The sequence below is a fragment of the Triticum dicoccoides genome, chromosome 3A (genome assembly GCF_002162155.2).
Source record: "Triticum dicoccoides isolate Atlit2015 ecotype Zavitan chromosome 3A, WEW_v2.0, whole genome shotgun sequence".
In the NCBI taxonomy this organism is placed as follows: Eukaryota; Viridiplantae; Streptophyta; class Magnoliopsida; order Poales; family Poaceae; genus Triticum; species Triticum dicoccoides.
Window position 1 is genome coordinate 760,548,591 of NC_041384.1, and position 23,058 is coordinate 760,571,648.

The 23,058-nt window shown below is 42.7% G+C and overlaps 3 protein-coding genes across 3 annotated transcripts in view; all 3 read left to right on the plus strand.

Moving 5' to 3' along the window:
* The window catches only part of LOC119270775 (metallothionein-like protein 2C), a 12,169-nt gene extending 10,863 nt beyond the window's left edge, over positions 1–1,306 (plus strand). The window contains exon 3 of the mRNA XM_037552831.1: positions 1,074–1,306. Within this exon, the coding sequence (XP_037408728.1) occupies positions 1,074–1,121 (48 nt within the window). The 3' untranslated portion in view covers positions 1,122–1,306. The remainder of the gene's footprint in view (positions 1–1,073) is intronic.
* Positions 1–1,308, plus strand: part of LOC119270776 (metallothionein-like protein 2C) — a 16,516-nt gene extending 15,208 nt beyond the window's left edge. Inside the window, exon 3 of the mRNA XM_037552832.1 lies at positions 1,122–1,308. The gene's annotated coding sequence lies outside the window, so the exon portion shown is untranslated. The remainder of the gene's footprint in view (positions 1–1,121) is intronic.
* A 17,586-nt stretch (positions 1,309–18,894) lies between these two features.
* LOC119270778 (metallothionein-like protein 2C) lies at positions 18,895–19,515 on the plus strand. Its single transcript, XM_037552833.1, has 2 exons — positions 18,895–19,116; positions 19,216–19,515. The coding sequence occupies exons 1-2, from the start codon at positions 18,980–18,982 to the stop codon at positions 19,313–19,315; spliced, it is 237 nt and encodes a 78-aa protein (XP_037408730.1). The 5' UTR covers positions 18,895–18,979; the 3' UTR covers positions 19,316–19,515.
* Positions 19,516–23,058: the final 3,543 nt, after the last annotated feature.

The following is a 23,058-nucleotide window of genomic DNA, read 5'->3' on the forward strand; positions in this document are numbered from 1 at the left end:
ACCGGAGACGCGTGCCGCCTCTTCGGACATGCCACAACACCACCCCGCATGTATGAGGGCCCGCTACGATGCTCCGGTGGCATTGCTACCCCCAGGGCCCCCGTCCCGCCTAACCCTGGAGCGGTTGACCACGAGATCTAGCCTTCTGACTTCCCACGGACGGGCTTTGACCAGTGGACCTCTCCACCCGGTTGTGTTAGGTCGGCCCAGAGGGACACCCGGGAGCAACATCCGGGCAAAAACCACAGCTACATCCACTCCGTGTAGACCCGACGCGTCCGTTTCCCCCCTCCAGGTGCCGGCGGCGGCGCCGTCCATGAGGGGGGGGCACACCGCGGATGTGAGGGGGGTCACTCTCTGGAGACGGGTGTCGGGCGTTTGCAACTGCCACAAAACTTCTGTCGGCATAGCTGTTTTTGATTTTAATAAAATATAAGGATATATATTTAAAAGAACATGACCGCACATTATTAACGTGCTCGAAAAAATACAAACTATATATATATATATATTCATAATATATGAAAAAAATACAAACTACATATATATTCATATGTATGTTTATATTTAACATGCTACATGTTAGTTGATATAATAATACACAAAAAAGCATTAAAAAATATGTACGGAAAAAAAATCTAACTATGCCGACGGCCTAGCCGTCGGCATAGATCCGACCAGCGTGCCGCGGATCACTGACGTGGCAGATATGCCGACGGTAGCCGTCGGCATAGCCTCTGCATGGTGCGGCCTGGATCAATGACGTGGCCTGCGGACCTATGCCGACGGCCCCCCGTCTAGGCCGTCGGCATAGCTCTGACGCCGTTTGCCAGGGGGTGGCCGGCCCCACGTGTATGCCGACGGCCTTCGTAAGCCGACGGTAGCTGTCGGCGTATATGTAGCTAGGCCGACGGCCGTTCTATGCCGACGGGTGCCGTCGGCTTATCTCTGCGTAGCCCGACGGCCTTTGTACGCCGACGGCCAGAACCAGGCTGTCGGCATATCTCCGGAGAAGCCGACGGGGGCCGTCGGCATTGTTCTGGCCGTCGGGGTATGGCCCTGTTCCGGTAGTGCAGTGCAAGTGCGGCACCAGCTGCGGCTGCTCCTGCTGCAGCTGCTAGATCATCGGTCATGCATGCACCGCGTGCCTCATATCTATGATCTATCTATATATCCATCTACCACCATGTAACGCTACCTGATCACGGTCTTTGTATGTATGTACGCACCTGCCTGCATGAGCAGAGCAGGCGCCATGCCATGCATGTAAACCCCTAAATAAAATCTCCCGTGGTTTAACCCCCTATACATGTGTTTGTGTTATAGTCTTATAGACCAACTTCTGGCCCATGTTTACTATGAACTTGCGACTTGCGAGGTGCCTGGGTTGTTAATAGACCAGCTGGATGCTCTCTTGAAGCAACGTATGCACCGCTTGGAGTCGGTGTATCTTTATACACATGTATTTATTTTACAGGTGTATATCATCGGCCACACCTGGGAAAAAACGATGGATGGAGAAGTGTAAATTTACAGGGGTATTGCTCTGTGAAACGAGAATCGAATCAGGGCCTTAAGGGTAGGGATGGCAATGGGTAGGGTATGGGCGGGTACGACATTTTTCTGCCCAAACCCATACCCAAATCTTTTTTCTATACCCATCCATTTCAATATCCATGGACACAAATTGGTACCCATGCCCATACCCATCGGGTATATTATACCCAATGGATATCCAATGGGTATAGTATCTAACATTGGCATGATAAAGATAAGCCAAGAAAAGGGCCTAAAACTAAATTTAGGTACTCGGCCATCACAATCCGGTTTGCACTTACATCAAAATTTTACAATGTGGATTGACACACAAATGTCTTAATCTTCATTACAAACTAACTTAAAAAAACAAGTTTGCAAACTTGCAATGCCAATCACCGTAGGTATTATAGGTTTAATTTATTTATTAATTTTTCTGGGTATCCATTGGGATACCCATGGGTATAATTTCATACCCATACCCTACCCATGCATTTTGCGGGTATGGATACCCATTACCCATGGGTATGAAGTAGTAAAAAGTCTTATCCATGCCCACTGTTTTCGGGTAGGGTACCCGCGGGTACCCATACCCATGGGCAAAACTGCCATCCCTACTTAAGGGCGTTTGATACGTGTGAATATTACTGGCCAAAGTTGAGTATGAGATACATACAATACAAACTTGACACTTTTGAAAGTCGTGCTATCAATCATGAGACGCATAGTTTAGCCAAATTCTCGCTTAATCTTTGTCAAAGGGTGTCACATCTGGTTTGGCCAACCCCATGATCCGATATGTATCCTACTCTCTGTGGTTTTCGATGAATAAAATTTGGTTAAACCCTAAAAAAACTTATTTGACGCGCCTTAGTTTTTTTTGAGAATTTTTTTTAAATCCATTCATCAATCATGACAGTACAAAAATCACAACCAGGTCCATGAACCACCTAGCGACGACTACACTCACTGGAGCGAGCTAAACGTGCGCCGCCATTATCGCCCCTCCCTTACCGGAGTCGGACAAACCTTATTGTAGTAGACAGTTGGAAAGTTATCGTGCTAAGACCCTCAAGGACCACCGCACTAGCGTAGCAACCATCGTCGATGAAAAGAGTTGTAGATTGGAAAGATCAAACCTATAACCACACAAGCGAAGACGAACAAAAATGGATCCAATAGATCCACCAAAGTCCAGCACGACAGAATCCTGTGAGATCCGGCGGGGACACACCTCCACATGTCCTCCTCCGATGTTATTCGCACCACCGGGACGAGGATCGGATGTGGGAGACATTATTCCTACCCAGGGACATCACTACCGTCACACAGCCCCAACCAAGACGTTAAACCTAACAAAAACGAGAGCGGGTCCCTCCCGCTGCCGGGGGGCCAAGATCCTCCGCACTCCGGGGAATCGGCGCTGGCGGCAACGGGATGAGAAAGGAAACTTTTTTTGAGAAGGAGGAAAGACAGACACATACTGTTGTGTCTAAATTACCGTGTCTTAGTTTGATGTACTATTTGCACCAGCTACTTCATAACTAGATTGCCATGGTTGACGATGGGTGTGTTCCCCTCTACTAATAGTGCGGCAGTGCCCTAGCGGCGACAACTATATCATGAACAATTAAAACTTCACGAAATTGGTGGCCTGGTGACTTATGCCTTGGTGCCTATATCGCACGCTCTTTTGTGATGACAAAGAAACAAATTATCATTTTCGGAGGTTAAATGGAAACAGATGGAGTGAACCACATGTATGTTGTACCAGCAAAACAATATTTAAATCGATTCGTTGATGATTTCCTTGATATAAAATTTGAGGTGTGCTCTACAACACCCCACCCTATCCCCGGAGCTCCTATTTGGCACGCTAAGCGCTAGCGGTCGAGCCAGTGCGCGTCCCCTTCCCTTGCACACCCATTTGGGTCGGCCCATGCGCGGGGCGGGACACGCCGTTTTTATTTTTTATTTTTCGTTTATTTATTTTTTAAATAATTCAGGATTTCAAAAAGTTTCAAATTTAAAAAAATGTCAACTTTGAAAAAACAAAGAAATCATAAAATGTTCATGGATTCAAAAAATATCTTGAATTTGAAAGACATGTCCGGACATTCCCAAAATGTTCATAAATTTGAACAAAATGTTCACAAATTAAAAAACATGTTCAAAAAACTAAATAAATGATTCTCAATTACGAAAATATTGAAAAATCAAAAAATGTTCGTTGATTCAAAAAATGTTAATTAATTTCGAAAAATATTTGTCAAACAAATAGTATTCATGAATGTCAAAAATTGTTCCCAGATTTCAAAAACTATTTCTTGTCAAAAATTATTCAGCAATTCAAATGTCCATGAGTTTTAAAACAATGTCTACAATTTTAAAAAATTCTTAGATATAAAAAAATGTTTGTGAATTCAAAAAATATTCAAGATTAAATTAAATTCATGAATTTTTAAACATGTTCATGAATTTGAAAAATAATCACAACAAAACAATGTTCATGAAATTGGAAAATGCTCACAATTTAAATAATGTTAAAAATCATTAAAAAGTTCATAAATTTGAAAATAAGTTCAAAAAATGAAAGAATGAAAAAAGAAAAGAAAAACTGACATCAAAATAGGAAAATATAAATAAGGTAAAAACGAAAACGAAAAATAGAAATGAAATAATGAAAATGAAAAAACAAAAATAACCCGAAAGGAAAAAACTGGTATGGAAAGGTTCTAGAACGTTCCCAAAACCGAAAAGGAGGTACTTGGGCCGCCCCAAAATGTGTACCTAGTGGGAGGGGCGTATGCGCTAGGATTAGCCCCCTAAAAAGCTTCACAACTTTTGAGCAGATCAATGGTCTAGATTAAAACATGTCCTTTACTTTAGAAGGGGTAATATAAAAAATTCACATTATAAAAACACTTGCAATAAAAAAGATAACGGGCGCTCTAGAAACCCATGGCGGCTAGTGCGACTTGTTTGGAGCTATTCGTCTCCTTCCCAACCCTTATCCACTACCCCGGTCGTCCATGTATCTGTCAAAAGTGTTAGATGAAGGAAATATGCCCTATAGGCAATAATAAAGTTATTATTTATTTTCTTATTTCATGATAAATGTTTATTATTCATGCTAGACTTGTATTAACCGGAAACATAATACATGTGTGAATACAAAGACAAACATAGTGTCACTAGTATGCCTCTACTTGACTAGCCCGTTAATCAAAGATGGTTAAGTTTCCTAACCATAGACATGAGTTGTCATTTGATTAACGAGATCACATCATTAGGAGAATGATATGATTGACTTGACCCATTCCGTTAGCTTAGCACTTGATCGTTTAGTATTCTGCTATTGCTTTCTTCATGACTTATACATGTTCCTATGACTATGAGATAATGCAACTCCCGTTTACCTGAGGAACACTTTGTGTGCTACCAAACGTGACAACGTAACTGGGTGATTATAAAGGTGCTCTACAGGTGTCTCCGAAGGTACTTGTTGGGTTGGCGTATTTCGAGATTAGGATTTGTCACTCCGATTGCCGGAGAGGTATCTCTGGCCCACTCGGTAATACACATCACTTAAGCCTTGCAAGCATTGCAACTAATGAGTTAGTTGCGGGATGATGTGTTACAGAACGAGTAAAGAGACTTGCCGGTAATGAAATTGAACTAGGTATTGAGATACGGACGATCGAATCTCGGGCAAGTAACATACCGATGGAAAGGGAACAACGTATGTTGTTATGCGGTTTGACCGATAAAGATCTTCGTAGAATATGTAGGAGCCAATATGAGCATCCATGTTCCGCTATTGGTTACTGACCGGAGACGTGTCTCGGTCATGTCTACATAGTTCTCAAACCCGTAGGGTCCGCACGCTTAAAGTTCGATGACGGTTATATTATGAGTTTATGGTTTTTGACGTACCGAAGGTAATTCGGAGTCCTGGATGTGATCAAGGACAAGACGAGGAGTCTCGAAATGTTTGATACGTAAAGATCAATATATTGGACGACTATATTTCGATACCGGAATGGTTCCGGGTGAGATCAGGATAATACCGGAGCACCGGGAGGTTATTGGAACCCTCCCCCCCGGAGGTATACGGGCCTTAATGGGCTTTAGTGGAAAGGAGGGAAAAGGAGCAAGGGAGGGGGCGCCTCCCCCCAAGCCCAATCCGAATTGGGAAGGGGGCCACCCCCCCTTTCTTTCCTCCCTCCTTCCTCTTCCTTCCCTCCCCCTATCCAAATAGGAAAAGGAGGAGTCCTACTCTCGATGGGAGTAGGACTCCCCCCTTGGGCACGCCTCCTCCCCTTGACCAGCCCTCTCCTCCCCTCCTTTATATACGGAGGAGAGGGGCACCCCATAGACAGAACAATTGATCTCTTGGATCTTTTAGCCGTGTGCGGTGCCCCTCTCCACCATAGTCCACCTCGATAATATCGTAGCGGTGCTTAGGCGAAGCCCTGCGACGGTAGAACAACATCGTCACCACGCCCTCGTGCTGATAGAACTCTCCCTCACAGCTCGGCTGGATAGGAGTTCGAGGGATGAAACCGAGTTGAACGTGTGCAGAACTCGGAGGTTCCGTGCGTTCGGTACTTGATCGGTCGGATCGTGAAGACATACGACTACATCAACCGCGTTGTGCTAATGCTTCCGCTTTCGGTCTACAAAGGTACGCAGACACACTCTCCCCTCTCGTTGCTATGCATCACCATGATCTTGCATGTGCGTAGGAATTTTTTTCAAATTACTACGTTACCCAACAATGGTATCAGAGCCAGGTTTTATGCGTTGATGTTATATGCACGAGTAGAAAACAAGTGAGTTGTGGGCGATACAAGTCATACTGCTTACCAGCATGTCATACTTTGGTTCAGCGGTATTGTTGGATGAAGCGGCCCGGACCGACATTACGCGTATGCTTACGCGAGACTGGTTCTACCGACGTGCTTTGCACACAAGTGGCTGGCGGGTGTCAGTTTCTCCAACTTTAGTTGAACCGAGTGTGGCTACGCCCGGTCCTCGAGAAGGTTAAAACAGCACTAACCTGACGAACTATCGTTGTGGTTTTGATGCGTAGGTAAGAACGGTTCTTGCTCAGCCCGTAGCAGCCACGTAAAACTTGCAACAACAAAGTAGAGGACGTCTAACTTGTTTTTGCAGGGCATGTTGTGATGTGATATGGTCAAGACATGATGCTATATTTTATTGTATGAGATGATCATGTTTTGTAATCGAGTTATCGGCAACTGGCAAGAGCCATATGGTTGTCGCTTTATTGTATGCAATGCAATCGCCCTGTAATTGCTCTACTTTATCACTAGGCGGTAGCGATAGTCATAGAAGCAATAGTTGGCGAGACGACAACGATGCTACGATGGAGATCAAGGTGTCGCACTGGTGACGATGGTGATCATGACGGTGCTTCAGAGATTGAGATCACAAGCACAAGATTACGATGGCCATATCATATCACTTATATTGATTGCATGTGATGTTTATCTTTTATGCATCTTATTTTGCTTTGATTGACGGTAGCATTATAAGATGATCTCTCACTAAATTTCAAGATAAAAGTATTCTCCCTGAGTATGCACCGTTGCCAAAGTTCGTCGTGCCCAGACACCATGTGATGATCGGGTATGATAAGCTCTGTGTCCATCTACAACGGGTGCAAGCCAGTTTTGCACACGCAGAATACTCAGGTTAAACTTGACGAGCCTAGCATATGCAGATATGGCCTCGGAACACTGAGACCGAAAAGTCGAGCGTGAATCATATAGTACATATGATCAACATAATGATGTTCACCATTGAAAACTACTCCATTTCACGTGATGATCAGTTATGGTTTAGTTGATTTGGATCACATGACCACTTAGATGATTAGAGAGATGTCTATCTAAGTGGGAGTTCTTACAGTAATATGATTAATTGGACTTTAATTTATCATGAACTTAGTCCTGGTAGTATTAGCATATCTATGTTGTATATCAATAGCTCGCGTTTAGCTCCCCTGTTTTATTTTTGATATGTTCGTAGAGAAAACTAAGTTGAAAGATGTTAATAGCAATGATGCGGATTGGATCCGTGATCTGAGGATTATCCTCACTGTTGCACAGAAATATTATGTCCTTGATGCACCGCTAGGTGACAGACCTATTGCAGGAGCAGATGCTGACGTTATGAACATTTTGACAAAAGCTCGGTATGATGACTACTTGATAGTTTAGTGCACCATGCTTTACGGCTTAGAACCGGGACTTCAAAAATGTTTTGAACGCCACGGAGCATATAAGATATTCCAAGAATTGAAATTGGTATTTCATACTCATGCCAGTGTCAAGAGGTATGAGACCTCTGACATTACTTTGCCTACAAGATGGAGGAGAATAGCTCAACCAGTAAGCATGTGCTCAGATTGTCTGAGTACTACAATCACTTGAATCAAGTGGGAGTTAATCTTATAGATAATATAGTGATTGACAAAGTTCTCTAGTCACTATCACCAAGTTGCTAGAACTTCATGATGAACTATAATATGCAAGGGATAACGGAAACGATTCCCAAGCTCTTCATGATGCTGAAATCGACGAAGGTAGAAATCAAGAAAAGCATCAAGTGTTGATGGTTAACAAGACCACTATTTTCAAGAAAAGGGCAAAGGGAAGAAGGGGAATTTCAAGAAGAACGGCAAGCAAGTTGCTGCTCAAGTGAAGAAGCCCAAATCTAGACCTAAGCCTGAGACTAAGTGCTTTTACTGCAAAGGGACTAGTCACTGGAAGCGGAACTGCCCCAAGTATTTGGCAGATAAGAAGGATGGCAAAGTGAACAAAGGTATATTGGATATACATGTTATTGATGTGTACTTTACTAGTGTTTATAGCAACCCCTCGGTATTTGATACTAGTTCAGTTGCTAAGAGTAGTAACTTGAAATGGTAGTTGCAGAATGAACAGAGACTAGTTAAGGGTGGAGCAACGATGTGTATTGGAAGTAGTTCCAAGAATGATATGATCGTCATCGCACACTCCCTATACTTTTAGGATTAGTGTTGAACCTAAATAAGTGTTATTTGGTGTTTTCGTTGAGCATGAATATGATTTGATCATGTTTATTGCAATACGGTTATTCATTTAAGTTAGAGAATAATTGTTATTCTGTTTACATGAATAAAACCTTCTATGGTTATACACCCAATGAAAACGGTTTGTTGAATCTCGATTGTAGTGATACACATATTCATAATATTGAAGCCAAAAGATGCAAAGTTAATAATGATAGTGCAACTTATTTGTGGCACTATCGTTTAGGTCATATTGGTGTAAAGCGCATGAAGAAAATCCATGCTGATGGGCTTTTGGAATCACTTGATTATAAATCAGTTGATGCTTGCGAACCATGCCTCATGGGTAAAGAGGACTAAGACTCCGTTCTCCAGAACAATGGAGCGAGGAACTGACTTATTGGATATAATACATACTGATGTATGAGGTCCGATGAGTGTTGAGGCTCGCGGCGGGTATCGTTATTTTCTGACCTTCACAGATAATTTGAGCAGATATGGGTATATCTACTTGAAGAAACATAAGTCCAAAACATTTGAAAAGTTTAAAGAATTTCAGAGTGAAGTGGAAAATCATCGTAACAAGAAAATAAAGTTTCTACGATCTGATCGCAGAGGCAAATATTTGAGTTACGAGTTTGGTCTTCAATTAAAACAATGTGGAATAGTTTCACAAACTCATGCCACCTGGAACACCACAGCGTAATGGTGTGTCTGAACGTCATAACTGTGCTTTATTTGATATAGTGCAATCTATGATGTCTCATACCGATTTACCACTATCGTTTTGGGGTTATGCATTAGAGATAGCTGCATTCACAATTAAAAGGGCACCATCTAAATCTATTGAGATGACACCGTATGAACTGTGGTTTAGCAAGAAACCTAAGCTGTGTTTCTTAAAGTTTGGGGTTGCGATGCTTATGTGAAAAAGTTTCATCTTGATAAGCTCAAACCCAAATCGAAGAAGTGCGTCTTCATAGGATACCCAAAAGTAACTGTTGGGTACACCTTCTATCACAGATCCGAAGGCAAGATATTTGTTGCTGAGAATAGATCCTTTCTAGAGAAGGAGTTTCTCTCGAAAGAAGTGAGTGGGAGGAAAGTAGAACTTGATGAGGTAACTGTACCTGCTCCCTTATTGGAAAGTAGTTCATCACAGAAATCTGTTTCTGTGACTCCTACACCAATTAGTGAGGAAACTAATGATGATGATCATGTAACTTCAGATCAAGTTACTACCAAACCTCTTAGGTCAACCAGAGTGAGATCCGCACCAGAGTGGTACGGTAATCCTGTTCTGGAGGTCACGTTAATTGACCATGACGAACCTACGAACTATGAGGAAGCGATGATGAGCCCAGATTCCGTGAAATGGCTTGAGGCATGAAATCTAATATGGGATCCATGTATGAGAACAAAGTGTGGACTTTGGTTAACTTGCCCGATGATCGGCAAGCCATAGAAAATAAATGGATCTTCAAGAGGAAGACGGACAGTGATAGTAGTGTTGCTATCTACAAAGCTCGAATTTTCGCAAAATGTTTTCGACAAGTTCAAGGTGTTGACTACGATGAGATTTTCTCACTCGTATCGATGCTTAAGTCCATCTGAATCATGTTAGCAATTGCCGCATTTTATGATTATGAAATTTGGCAAATGGATGTAAAGACTGCATTCCTGAATGGATTTCTGGAAGAAGAGTTGTATATGATGCAACCTGAAGGTTTTGTCGATCCTAAAGGTGCTAACAAAGTGAGCAAGCTCCAGCGATCCATCAATGGACTGGTGCAAGCTTCTCGAAGTTGGAATAAACGTTTTGATAGTGTGATCAAAGCATATGGTTTTATACAGACTTGCGGTGAAGCCTGTATTTACAAGAAAGTGAGTGGGAGCACTACAACATTTCTAATAAGAAGTGTGAATGACATATTGTTGATCGGAAATAGTGTAGAATTTTCTGGAAAGCATAAAGGAGTATTTGAAATGAGTTTCTCAAATAAAGACCTCGATGAAGCTACTTACATATTGAGCATCAAGATCTATAGAGATAGACAAGACGCTTGATAAGTTTTTTCAATGAGTGCATACCTTGACAAGATTTTGAAGTAGTTCAAAATGGAACAGTCAAAGAAAGAGATCTTACCTGTGTTACAAGGTGTGAAATTGAGTAAGACTCAAAGCCCGACCACGGCAGAAGATAGAAAGAGAATGAAAGTCATTCCCTATGCCTCAACCATAGTTTCTATAAAGTATGCCATGCTGTGTACCAGATCTATTGTATACCCTACACTGAGTTTAGCAATGGAATACAATAGTGATCTAGGAGTAGATCACTGGATAGCGGTCAAAATTATCCTTAGTGGAATAAGGAAATATTTCTCGACTATGGAGGTGATAAAAGAGTTCGTCGTAAAGAGTTACGTCGATGCAAGCTTTTTACATCGATCTAGATGACTCTAAGTCTCGATCTGGATACATATTAAAAGTGGGAGCAATTAGCTAGAGTAGCTCCGTGCAGAGCATTGTTGACACAGAAATTTTCAAAATACATATGGATCTGAATGTGGCAGACCCGTAGACTAAACTTCTCTCATAAGCAAAACATGATCACACCTTAGTACTCTTTGGGTGTTAATCACATAGTGATGTGAACTAGATTATTGACTCTAGTAAACCCTTTGGGTGTTGATCACATGACGATGTGAACTATGGGTGTTAATCACATGGTGATGTGAACTATTGGTGTTAAATCACATGGCGATGTGAACTAGATTATTGACTCTAGTGCAAGTGGGAGACTGAAGGAAATATGCCCTAGAGGCAATAATAAAGTTATTATTTATTTCCTTATTTCATGATAAATGTTTATTATTCATGCTAGATTTGTATTAACCGGAAACATAATACATGTGTGAATACATAGACAAACATAGTGTCACTAGTATGCCTCTACTTGACTAGCTCGTTAATCAAAGATGGTTAAGTTTCCTAACCATAGACATGAGTTGTCATTTGATTAACGGGATCACATCATTAGGAGAATGATATGATTGACTTGACCCATTCCGTTAGCTTAGCACTTGATCGTTTAGTATTCTGCTATTGCTTTCTTCATGACTTATACATGTTCCTATGACTATGAGATTATGCAACTCCCGTTTACCGGAGGAACACTTTGTGTGCTACCAAACGTCACAACGTAACCGGGTGATTATAAAGGTGCTCTACAGGTGTCTCCGAAGTTACTTGTTGGGTTGGCATATTTCGAGATTAGGATTTGTCACTCCGATTGTCGGAGAGGTATCTCTGGCCCACTCGGTAATACACATCACTTAAGCCTTGCAAGCATTGCAACTAATGAGTTAGTTGCGGGATAATGTGTTATGGAACGAGTAAAGAGACTTGCCGGTAACGAGGTTGAACTAGGTATTGAGATACCGACGATCGAATCTCGGGCAAGTAACATACCGATGGCAAAGGGAACAACGTATGTTGTTATGCGGTTTGACCGATAAAGATCTTCGTAGAATATGTAGGAGCCAATATGAGCATCCAGGTTCCGCTATTGGTTATTGAACGGAGACGTGTCTCAGTCATGTCTACATAGTTCTCGAACCCGTAGGGTCCGCACGCTTAAAGTTCGATGACGGCTATATTTTGAGTTTATGGTTTTTGATGTACCGAAGGTAATTCAGAGTCCTGGATGTGATCACAGACAAGATGAGGAGTCTCGAAATGTTCGAGACGTAAAGATCGATATATTGGACGACTATATTTGGATACCAGAATGGTTCCGGGTGAGATCGGGATAATACCGGAGCACCGGGAGGTTATCGGACCCCCCCCCCCGGAGGTATATGGGCCTTAATGGGCTTTAGTGGAAAGGAGGTAAAAGGAGAAAGGGAGGGGGCGCCCCCCCCCAAGCCCAATCCGAACTGGGAAGCCCCCCTTTCCTTCCTCCCTCCTTCCTCTTCCTTCCCTCTCCCTCTCCAAATAGGAAAAGGAGGAGTCCTACTCCCGGTGGGAGTAGGACTCCCCCCTTGGGCGCACCTCCTCCCCTTGGCCGGCCCTCTCCTCCCCTCCTTTATATACGGAGGAGAGGGGCACCCCATAGACACAACAATTTATCTCTTGGATCTTTTTGCTGTGTGCGGTGCCCCTCTCCACCATAGTCCACCTCGATAATATTGTAGCGGTGCTTAGGCGAAGCCCTGTGACGGTAGAACATCAACATCGTCACCACGCCGTTGTGCTGACGGAACTCTCCCTCAAAGCTCGGCTGGATCGGAGTTCGAGGGACGTCATCGAGTTGAACGTGTGCAGAACTCAGAGGTGCCGTGTGTTCGGTACTTGATCGGTCGGATCGTGAAGACATACGACTACATCAACCGCATTGTGCTAATTCTTTCACTTGCGGTCTACAAGGGTACATGGACACACTCTCCCCTCTCGTTGTTATGCATCACCATGATCTTGCGTGTGCGTAGGATTTTTTTTTGAAATTACTATGTTACCCAACATTAGACTCCTCCACTTTATCTTACTCCTCACATTCCCATCATCCGACATAGTATGACGACATCTCAGCCCCTTGTATTCACATCACACGATGTTCAAACCGCACGAGCCACGAGGCCTTGTTTTTTAAACGGAAGTGGTGCACCCAAGCATCCCTAATGAAATTGGCGTTCCCTTGATCCAAAGGAAAAAAATAGTAAAAAGATACCAAACACTCCCCCCCTCCCCCCCCCACACACCTCCAGCGTTCCTATGCACCGAATTGTACACAACCAATAGTTTCTACATTGCTACACATGAATGATGCTTACAGTTGAAATAAAAGGCAACTCATTGTCGCTTACAACTAAATAGCAAAAGGATACTAGGAGTAGAGTTTGACATAGGCTAGAGTAAGTGCATTATATATCCTTATTTCTGTTTGGCATTTTTTTCCTTATTTCTAGTGTGTGATTGCCACCCAAGATTGCAATAGAACACCAGGTCAACTAACAATCCAATCCCTGGTGTTCTATTATATGTCGAGTTAAATACTAAAAAGAGCTACTAGGAGTAGAGTATGAGATGAACGAGAGTAAGTGCATTATGTATATCCTCAATTATAGTGTGCGGTCACCACCCAAGATTGCAACAGAACACCAATTTGGCTGACGAAACCAATCTAGTCCAATCCCTTATTGAACTAAAAGTCGGTATATGTACTTAGGAGTTGCCTAACTAAAGCATGCGGTTCAACTTGATAGATCTAGTAAGATTCAACTCGATAATCGTTTAATTCCTAATGGTTTCTATAAAAAATAGTTACAATAACTAACTCAAACGAAATATAAGCGAACAATCAAACATCGACCGGCTCCACATGGCTTCCAAATAAAACTAATTAACAGATCGAGTAATAAATTGTTTATTCCTTGCTCTTAATATGAGGTTATACATAACATATTTTGGTCCATCCTGAAGTAAGTATTACGTAACAAGTACTGGCTAGTATTTCAGTCTCTACTAGCAAATGTTGCAATAGCAAACAGCCTTGATGGTGTTCTTCTTCTCACAGTGGTAGTCCTTGAGGCTGCCCTTCCTATCACGTGCAAACACGTCACACGTGGCCTTGCATAGAGGCTTGGTGCAGAAAAACTCCCCGCCATCGTCAACGACCGCGAAATTGTGCTGCACAACACCAAGAAAACACAAACCATTATATTAGAATATTAGCGACAAACCCCCATTAGATTAGATTATACGTATTTGACAAACACAATTAAACACACCTGCAGAAATAGGAGTACCCACAAGTGTTAGCACCACGAGGAAGCAAACAATAGCAACCCGTGTGTCCATCCCAAGAGTTCTCTCCTTTTTTGAACTAGAAGGAAAAATATGTGTTCTCTTCGTCTATTTTAATTTGGCTATGGGACTAATGTTTATGTCTTGGAGTGCTTGGAGTGTTGTCTTATATAGACTTATTGAAAGGGACAAAAATAAAAGCATTTAAATGATTGTTAAACTTAGCAAAAGAGATAGAGGTGAGTCACACCCCAAAAATGGAAGCACTTAATGCTGGGTGAGAAATTAAATGACGAAGGCAAAGAAGATATGAGTGATGTTTATCCAATAATCAAGGCTTTAATTTTCGACTACAAAATAAGCATGACCATTCAAAAAATGGAGTCATCTTTTTGTCGCTGGTGACATTGATCAAACATGGTTTTTTATAAAAAAAATGTATAGCCACTTTAATTGCAAACACCATTGTGCATTCAAATTCAGTTGACTTCAACAAAACAATCAATATGAATTGCATGCTTGATATGTAACCAACTAAAACTAAAATTGTATGTTGTGTCGAGTTGACTAAATCACCATGTTTGGCTAGACAATGTTTAAAACTGTGTCAACTGTGTCAATTTGCACGGCGCCTGGGACAATGCAATGTCAAATCTTGCACTATTTTAAACCACCACAAGATAAGCAAGCTGAGTTGGCCCGGGCCTCTTGCGAGACTCTGGCATCCACCTCGAAATCTATATCAATATAATTTTTGTGTCACATGAATCATATAGTATTGGTCTAAAATATATTTTCTCTTGTTGCAAAATATAAAAGAAAAATCGGCACAACAATATTATATAGACCCATCGCAACAATAGCATGCTTCACAGTGGGTGGGTCCCATGTAAATACATTTGGAAATACCTCAAAGATGCATATGTGTACTATTTATTATTGTCCAAGAATTTCACATGCTCACTCACAACAAACTGTTGAAGAATTCCGTGCAACTTAGAAACTAATGTATGCAACAATGCGAGCACAACATTTGTGTTAGGACTAACAAAATTACATTACATTGTAGCATGTCACACATGTGTATGTAGTATGACGCAAATGAGTTCACAGCATACCAAAACAACGAATGGTAACTACAAAAAATTCCCATAAATCTAACATTTTACAACCAAAAAATTTGGTGGGCACTGACCTCACCTCATCAAACTTGCTCTAATATTCTAGTTAGTGTAGAGTTTTGGATTAAGATAAAGTTGCTCTAGTATTATACCACAACAAAAAGGAAAGAAATGGGGGAAAACAAAGAAGAGCGGAGCAGGGTGGCTTACTCGGATCTAAGTCGGCCAATATCAATCGCATTGCCCTCCTAAATCCTGATTACTCAAGCCAGCCCAAAATTGAGGGGCCACTAAAATAGAAGTTGAGCCTATGGCGCAAGAACAGAAAAGCCATTGGATTGGATATGGATAGCACATGATCTGGTGGAGCGATCTCAGGCCACTTAATGTATATTTTATGAAAAAACCCTATTAACAGTTAGGTATAAAACAAAACATTCGCAGTGACCACCTTAAGTATCTCATCTCCCAATCCAATAGTGGAGTTAACGACCATTTACAGATTTCAGGTTTTTTCCAGCGACCATTTATAGAATTTGCACAACCTCATATCCTATCAGTTTTATAGAATATATTTTCACATACCGAGCACAAATATATGGTTGTAAGAATGAAGAACTCATACTCATGCTTGTTTTAATTCTAGTATTTACACCCCTAAGGTTGTTAAGGTCCGGTTACAAAAAATCGAATTTAATTCTCTTATAAGAACTTGTTAGAGTCCTGTCATAGTGCACATCCTCTCGTGGATTCGATAACTCAAGGTTGCTCCTTCGGGAAAAGGGAGGGAAACCTTTGTTGTCCAAACCGGATCTCAAAGAGCACCACCCATCTCTCACCCTACTCGATGATACAACATCGACGACAAGGTACGTGTGTAACCAACCGTCTGCTCCCTCGCTCTGTCACTGTGGTGCTATTAATTACATCAAGTCGGGACCCATTTCCTTCCTTTTGAGGTTAACAATTAAGGTTTCTAGTCTATATGAGGGCCTTCGGATTCAACTTATAAGAATGTTAGTTCAAATTTAATGATGATTATTTCAAGTGGATGGTTATGTGAACTAGGTTGGTAGAGTGGTGGCCGACCACTGTTGCGGCGGACTTCAGGGATGTTTGATCTATCCACCTGGCTTGATCAAGCAGCGTCGACATTTGTGCATCATTATTTTGTTGAATGTGTTCGTTCGATTTGCTTGTTGCAGGGGTGATAGCCTCTGGTCCGACGTTTGGTTACACGAGACAATAAGCTCCCCTTGCAAAAGTGTATGATGTGGGAATTACGTGTTGTACTCCTCAGGTGCAAACGCACGTATATATGATGTACAGGAGTAGGCCACGACCTCAATTATACAAGGCAACTAGGAGGTGGGCCCAATACACAAATATGCACAACAAAGACTGGAGCGGAACTCCTCAAAATGACGCCGTAGGCAAGTCCTTGGTCATGATATATGCAAATTGTTGGGAAGTAGGGACGTGTAAAACACGAATATGGTCAAGGGCCACCTGTTCCCGAACAAAATGAATATCCAACTCAATATGCTTGGTCCGTCGATGATGCACCGGGTTAGCGGAGAGGTAGACTGCCGAGACGTTGTCGCAATAGACCACCGTGGCACGGTCAACAGGGAAAGAGAGCTCCTGAAGCAGCTGGCGAAGCCACGAACACTCGGCGACGGTGTTGGCCACCGCAGGATACTCAACCTCAGCATTGGAACGAGAGACCGTAGGCTGCCGCGTGGATGACCATGAGATAAGTGAGGATCCAAGGTAGACACAATAGCCCGAGGTGGAGCGACGAGTGTCAGGGCAGCCCGCCCAGTCTGCATTGGAGTAGACGGCGAGGAGTCGCAGGGCTTTCCAGCGACTATGATGATGCGGGTTGATCTGGGGAGGCTGGGAGAGCTGCCTCCTAGGGGCGCTGGTTCGGGTTGACGTGTGCGTCATGTGCACTGCTACAAAATTGCTGGATATGTGTATCTATATGTGTGCGGCTGCGATTTGAAAGTCGTAGCAATGCACAGGCTTATAATTAAATAATTATATATCTTTACTTGTTCAGTAGCAACACATGCTAGCAAGCAGCAGAGACAGTATACTATGTTGGCGATCATTTGGCGAGCGAGCAGTTGAATTGCTGCTGGCATGCATTGTGCAGGGGCATGTTCGCTTGGGTCTTGGGACGAAATCGACTGAGTCAATAAATAATTTTTTAGAAGGATATTAGACCCTCGGCCTCTGCATCATTCATTATGATGCACACAAATATTTTTAGCAAAGTTAGCCATGGGTCGAACCATTAGATATCAAATAGACATCTACAACTAAGTCGACTTCTGCTGCAACATCTCTTCAAGAAGGGATAAACTTTCTCGCCATCGACCGAAACAATCCGTAAGAAGAAGAAAATGATCACACATGTGAAACATAATTGTCAATACAAATACATGACACATGGTGGTACGAACACACATCACGATGGAAGAATACCAGCAACTTAAAAGCAAGCCTACATCAAATCTATATTTCATTAGTATTTAGTCCATATTTTTATTTCTATCAACCTAAACTCCAATTACGTTAAAATTTAGGTTTGAACTACAGATATGAGATTTCGAATTTAAAGATTGAACGTATATTTAAAGTTCTCATAGTATGTGTCTATTTTTTGGGGTGTCTTTTTACTCGATAGGAATCCAATTCAATGCTCAAAATCAAATAACAAGATGATTGCTACATATTTTGATAAAGCTAAATTTTACTTGAATTTTGGATGTAGTTTAGACAAATAATTCTCACTAAATCTTACTATGGGCCAATTTTTCTCTACCGTTGCAACACACCGGATCGAGAGTTTCCAAGAAAACATTGTCAGTCAGATGCATTTACTCCAGATCATAACCCATGTCCTAAGCTTCACGTCGTGATCCTCAAATCATGCATCTTTTTATTTTCTCATCGTCAACCGTTGTGACATGACACAGTTCCTCGACCTGGCCAACCATGGTTCATAGGAACTGGTATATTTCTCCCGCTGCAACGCACGGGCATTCGTGCTAGTATTTTGAAACGGGAGTTAGTAGGTACACCAATAATTCGATATACCCACAAAATGCTGGCTCTAGTTCCTTTCATGGCTCCTTTGATGTAAGAAAGATGCTAGTAGTGACTAGAGACAAAGGGAATCAAATTATGGGAGGAGGCGGCCCTATCTATATTCCTCTTCTCCAAGCGGTAGCTCCCGTCCATCCTTTGCCAAAAGTGGAGCATCTCTCATTTCCTTCTTCATCTTCTCCTCCTCCTCCTTTCTTGATGCTCACTCGCCTATAAATAGCTCTCGCTGCCTGCCATTGTTACTCAAGCTAGCAAGCAAGAAGCACAAAAGAAGCCAACACCAATCAAGGCCTCCATCCAATCCCAAGCAACCTCGAAGATGTCTTGCTGCGGAGGAAGCTGCGGCTGCGGCAGCGCCTGCAAGTGCGGCAACGGCTGCGGCGGCTGCAACATGTACCCCGAGGTCGAGGCCGCCGGCGCCACCCTCCTCGTCGCCGCCACCGCCACCCACAAGGCGTACGTCCCTTCTCTTTCCTCATACATCATGCGCCTCGCTGTAATATGACTATATATGTTGATCTTGCTATGGGTCTAAGGATGGATGGATGGGTGCAGGAGTTCCGGCGGGATGGAGATGGCGGCGGAGGATGGCGGCTGCGGCTGCACCCAGTGCAAGTGCGGCACCAGCTGCGGCTGCTCCTGCTGCAGCTGCTAGATCATTGATCATCGATCATGCATGCACCGCGCGCATGCATCATATCTATGATCGATCCATCCATCCATCTAGTACCATGTAACGCTACCTGATCGAGGGTCTTTGTATGTATGTAAGCACCTGCCAGCATGAGCAGAGCAGGTGCACTCCCATGCATGTAAACCGACCCCTAAATAAAATCTCCCGTGGTTTAACCTATACATGTGTTTGTGTTATAGACCAGCTTCTGGCCCATGTTTACTATCAACTTGCGAGGTGCCTGGGTTGCTAATAGACCAGCTGAATGCTCTCTTAAAGCAACGTATGCACCGCTTGGAATCGGTGTATCTTTCTTTATACACATGTATTTATTTTACAGGTGTATATCATCGGCCACACCTGGGAAAAACGATGGATGGAGAAGTGTAAATTTACAGGGGTATTGCTCTGTGAAACGAGGGTCGAATCAGGGCCGTAAGGGTGTTTGATACGTGTGAATATTACTGGCCGAAGTTGAGTATGAGATACATACAATACAAACTTGACACTTTTGAAAGTCGTGCTATCAATCATGAGACACATAGTTTAGCCAAATTCTCGCTTAATCTTTGTCAAAGGGTGTCACGTACTCACCTCTGGTTTGGCCAACCCCATGATCCGATATGTATCCCACTCTTTGTGGTTTTCGATGAATAAAATTTGGTTAAACCCCAAAAAAAGCTTATTTTGCGCGCCTTAGTTTTTTTTTTCAAGAATTTTTTTTAATCTATTCATCAATCATGGCAGTACAAAAATTATAACCAGGTCCATGAACCACCTAGCGACGACTACACTCACTGGAGCGAGCTGAACGTGCGTCACCGTTATCGCCCCTCCCTTACCGGAGTCAGGCAAACCTTATTGTAGTAGACAGTCGGTAAGTCATCGTGCTAAGACTCTAAAAGATCATCGCACTATTGTAGCAACCATCGCCGATGAAAAGAGTTGTAGATTGGAAAGATCAAACCTATAACCACACAAACGAAGACAAACAAAAATGGATCCAATAGATCCACCAAAGTCCAGCACGACAGAATCATGTGAGATCCGGCAGGGACGCACCTCCACATGTCCTCCTCCGATGTTATTCGCACCACCGGGACGAGGATCGGATGTGGGAGACATTATTCCTACCCAGGGACATCGCTACCGTCACACAGCCCCAACCAAGACGTTAAACCTAACAAAAACGAGAACGGGTCCTTCCCACTGCCGGGGGGCCAAGATCCTCCGCATTCCGGGGAATCGGCGCCGGCGGCAGCGGGATGAGAAAGGAAACTTTTCTTGAGGAGGAGGAAAGACAGACACGTGCTGTTGTGTCTAAATTACCGTGTCTTAGTTTGATGTACTATTTGCACCAGCTACTTCATAACTAGATTGCCATGGTTGACGATGGGTGTGTTCCCCTCTACTAATAGTGCAGCAGTGCCCTAGCGGCGACAACTATATCATGAACAATTAAAACTTGATGAAATTGGTGGCCTGGTGACTTATGCCGTGGTGCCTATATCGCACGCTCTTTTGTGATGTCAAAGAAACAAATTATCATTTTCGGAGGTTAAATGGAAACGGAGGGAGTGAACCTCATGTATGTTGTACCAGTAAAACAATATTTAAAAGGATTCGTTGATGCTTTCCTTGATATAAAATTTGAGGTGTGCTCTACAACACCCCACCCTACCCCCGGAGCTCCTATTTGGCACGCTAAGCGCTAGCGGTCAAGCCAGTGCGCATCCCCTTCCCTTGCACACCCATTTGAGTCGGCCCATGCGCGGGGCGGGACACGCCTTTTTTATTTATTTATTTTTATTTTTCGTTTATTTCTTTTTTAAATAATTCAGGATTTCAAAAAATTTCAAATTTCAAAAAACGTCAATTTTGAAAGAAATAAACAAAGAAATCATAAAATGTTCATGTATTCAAAAAAGATCTTGATTTCCAAAACATGTTCGCATATTCCAAAAATGTTCAAGAATTTGAACAAAATGTTCACAAATTAAAACAACTGTTCAAAAAACTAAATAAATGATTCTCAATTACGAAAATATTCATAAATCAAAAAATGTTTGTTGATTCAAAAAATGTTAATTAATTTCGAAAAATATTTGTCAAACAAATAGTATTCATGAATGTCAAAAATTGTTCCCAGATTTCAAAAAATATTTATATTCAAAAATTATTCAGCGATTCAAATGTCCATGAGTTTCAAAAGAGTGTTTACAATTTTAAAAAATTGTTCTCAGATATAAAAAAATATTTGTGAATTCAAAAAATATTCAAGATTAAATTAAATTCATGAACTTTTAAACATGTTCGTGAATTTGAAAGATAATCACAATAAAACAATGTTCATGAAATTGGAAAATGCTCAGAATTTCAAATAATGTTAAAAAATCCTTAAAAAGTTCATAAATTTGAAAAGAAGTTCAAAAAAAGAAAGAGTGAAAAAAGAAAATAAAAAATGACATGAAAATAGGAAAAATATAAATAAGGTAAAAACAAAAATGAAAAATAGAAATGAAATAATCAAAATGAAAAAACAAAAATAACCCGAAAGGAAAAAAACTGGTCTGGAAAGGTTCTAGAACGTTCCCAAAACCGAAAATGAGGTACTTGGGCCGGCCCAAAATGTGTGCCTAGTGGGAGGGGGTATGTGATGAAGCTATGTACCTAGGGTAGGGTCATGGACCTGTCGTAACTACCCTACCGAAGGACATCTCTAGAAGAAATCACCTTTCAATCGACTTGGAGGTGTTTCACTCGACAGACTCGAAGACACTCGACCAAGAAGCAATCACTCGACCAAGATCCAACCACTCGACGGCCAGGAGACCTAAAGTCACTCCGCACGCTAACGGTCGGTCATTAAGTAGCTTTTATGGTCATCATAGCACTTTACAGTAACGCCCGACCTTAATGTATTTGAAACCCTGCATAACTGAGGGCCGGAGGGGTCTGGCGAACTCTATGTAAGCCACCCCCCTCCTCAGTGTAAAGGGTTCACACCCCTGTAATTCATACACACATAATCCAGTCGACCGCCTCCGGGCTCTGAGACGTAGGGCTATTACTTCCTCCGAGAAGGGCCTGAACTCGTAAACCTCATGTGCTTACAACTACTCCATAGCTAAGATCTTGCCTCTCCATACCTACCCCCCTACATTACTGTCAGACTTAGAACCACGACAGTTGGCGCCTACCTTGGGGCAGGTGTCTTAGCGATTTGTTGGAGGAGTTGCGATCTTTTCCGATCCAAATCATCATGGTTTCTGGCGGAGTTTTGGTGGAGGGCTGCGAGATCCGTCTCGGCGCACTCACGTTCATTGCCGACGACTCCGCTTGGCTTCAGGAGGCTCCGCTCGACGTCGACGCACTCCCTGTCCGCGGGGCAACACACTTTCGCGCGTGCGTTCGCGGCGTCCTCTTGCGGCAACCGTCAACCTGTTATCGGTCGGCCCCTGTGTTGTCCTCCCTCCCTGTTTCCCGCCGGCGCAAGCGCTCCGGTCGGTCGAGACTTCAGCGGTGGGTGAGACACGCGGTGGCACGCTAGTCGGCCACCCCTCAAGTCGCGGCGATCGAGCCCGACGAATCCCTCTACGGCCTGTTCGACCTGTCGACTGGCTCCGCAGAGACCGCATCCGAGTGCGACAGTAGTGATCCGGCGGCGGAGATTCTGATGGTCGATGGACTGCGCAGTCCTCCCGGTTTTCCCCGCACCGACGGAG

Bases quoted from the DNA above. Each gene is read 5' to 3' on its own strand.
- LOC119270778 (XM_037552833.1), top strand. From the start codon at position 18,980: ATGTCTTGCTGCGGAGGAAGCTGCGGCTGCGGCAGCGCCTGCAAGTGC. The intron at 19,117-19,215 runs GTACGTCCCTTC...GGATGGGTGCAG, and splicing joins GCCACCGCCACCCACAAGGC to GAGTTCCGGCGGGATGGAGA.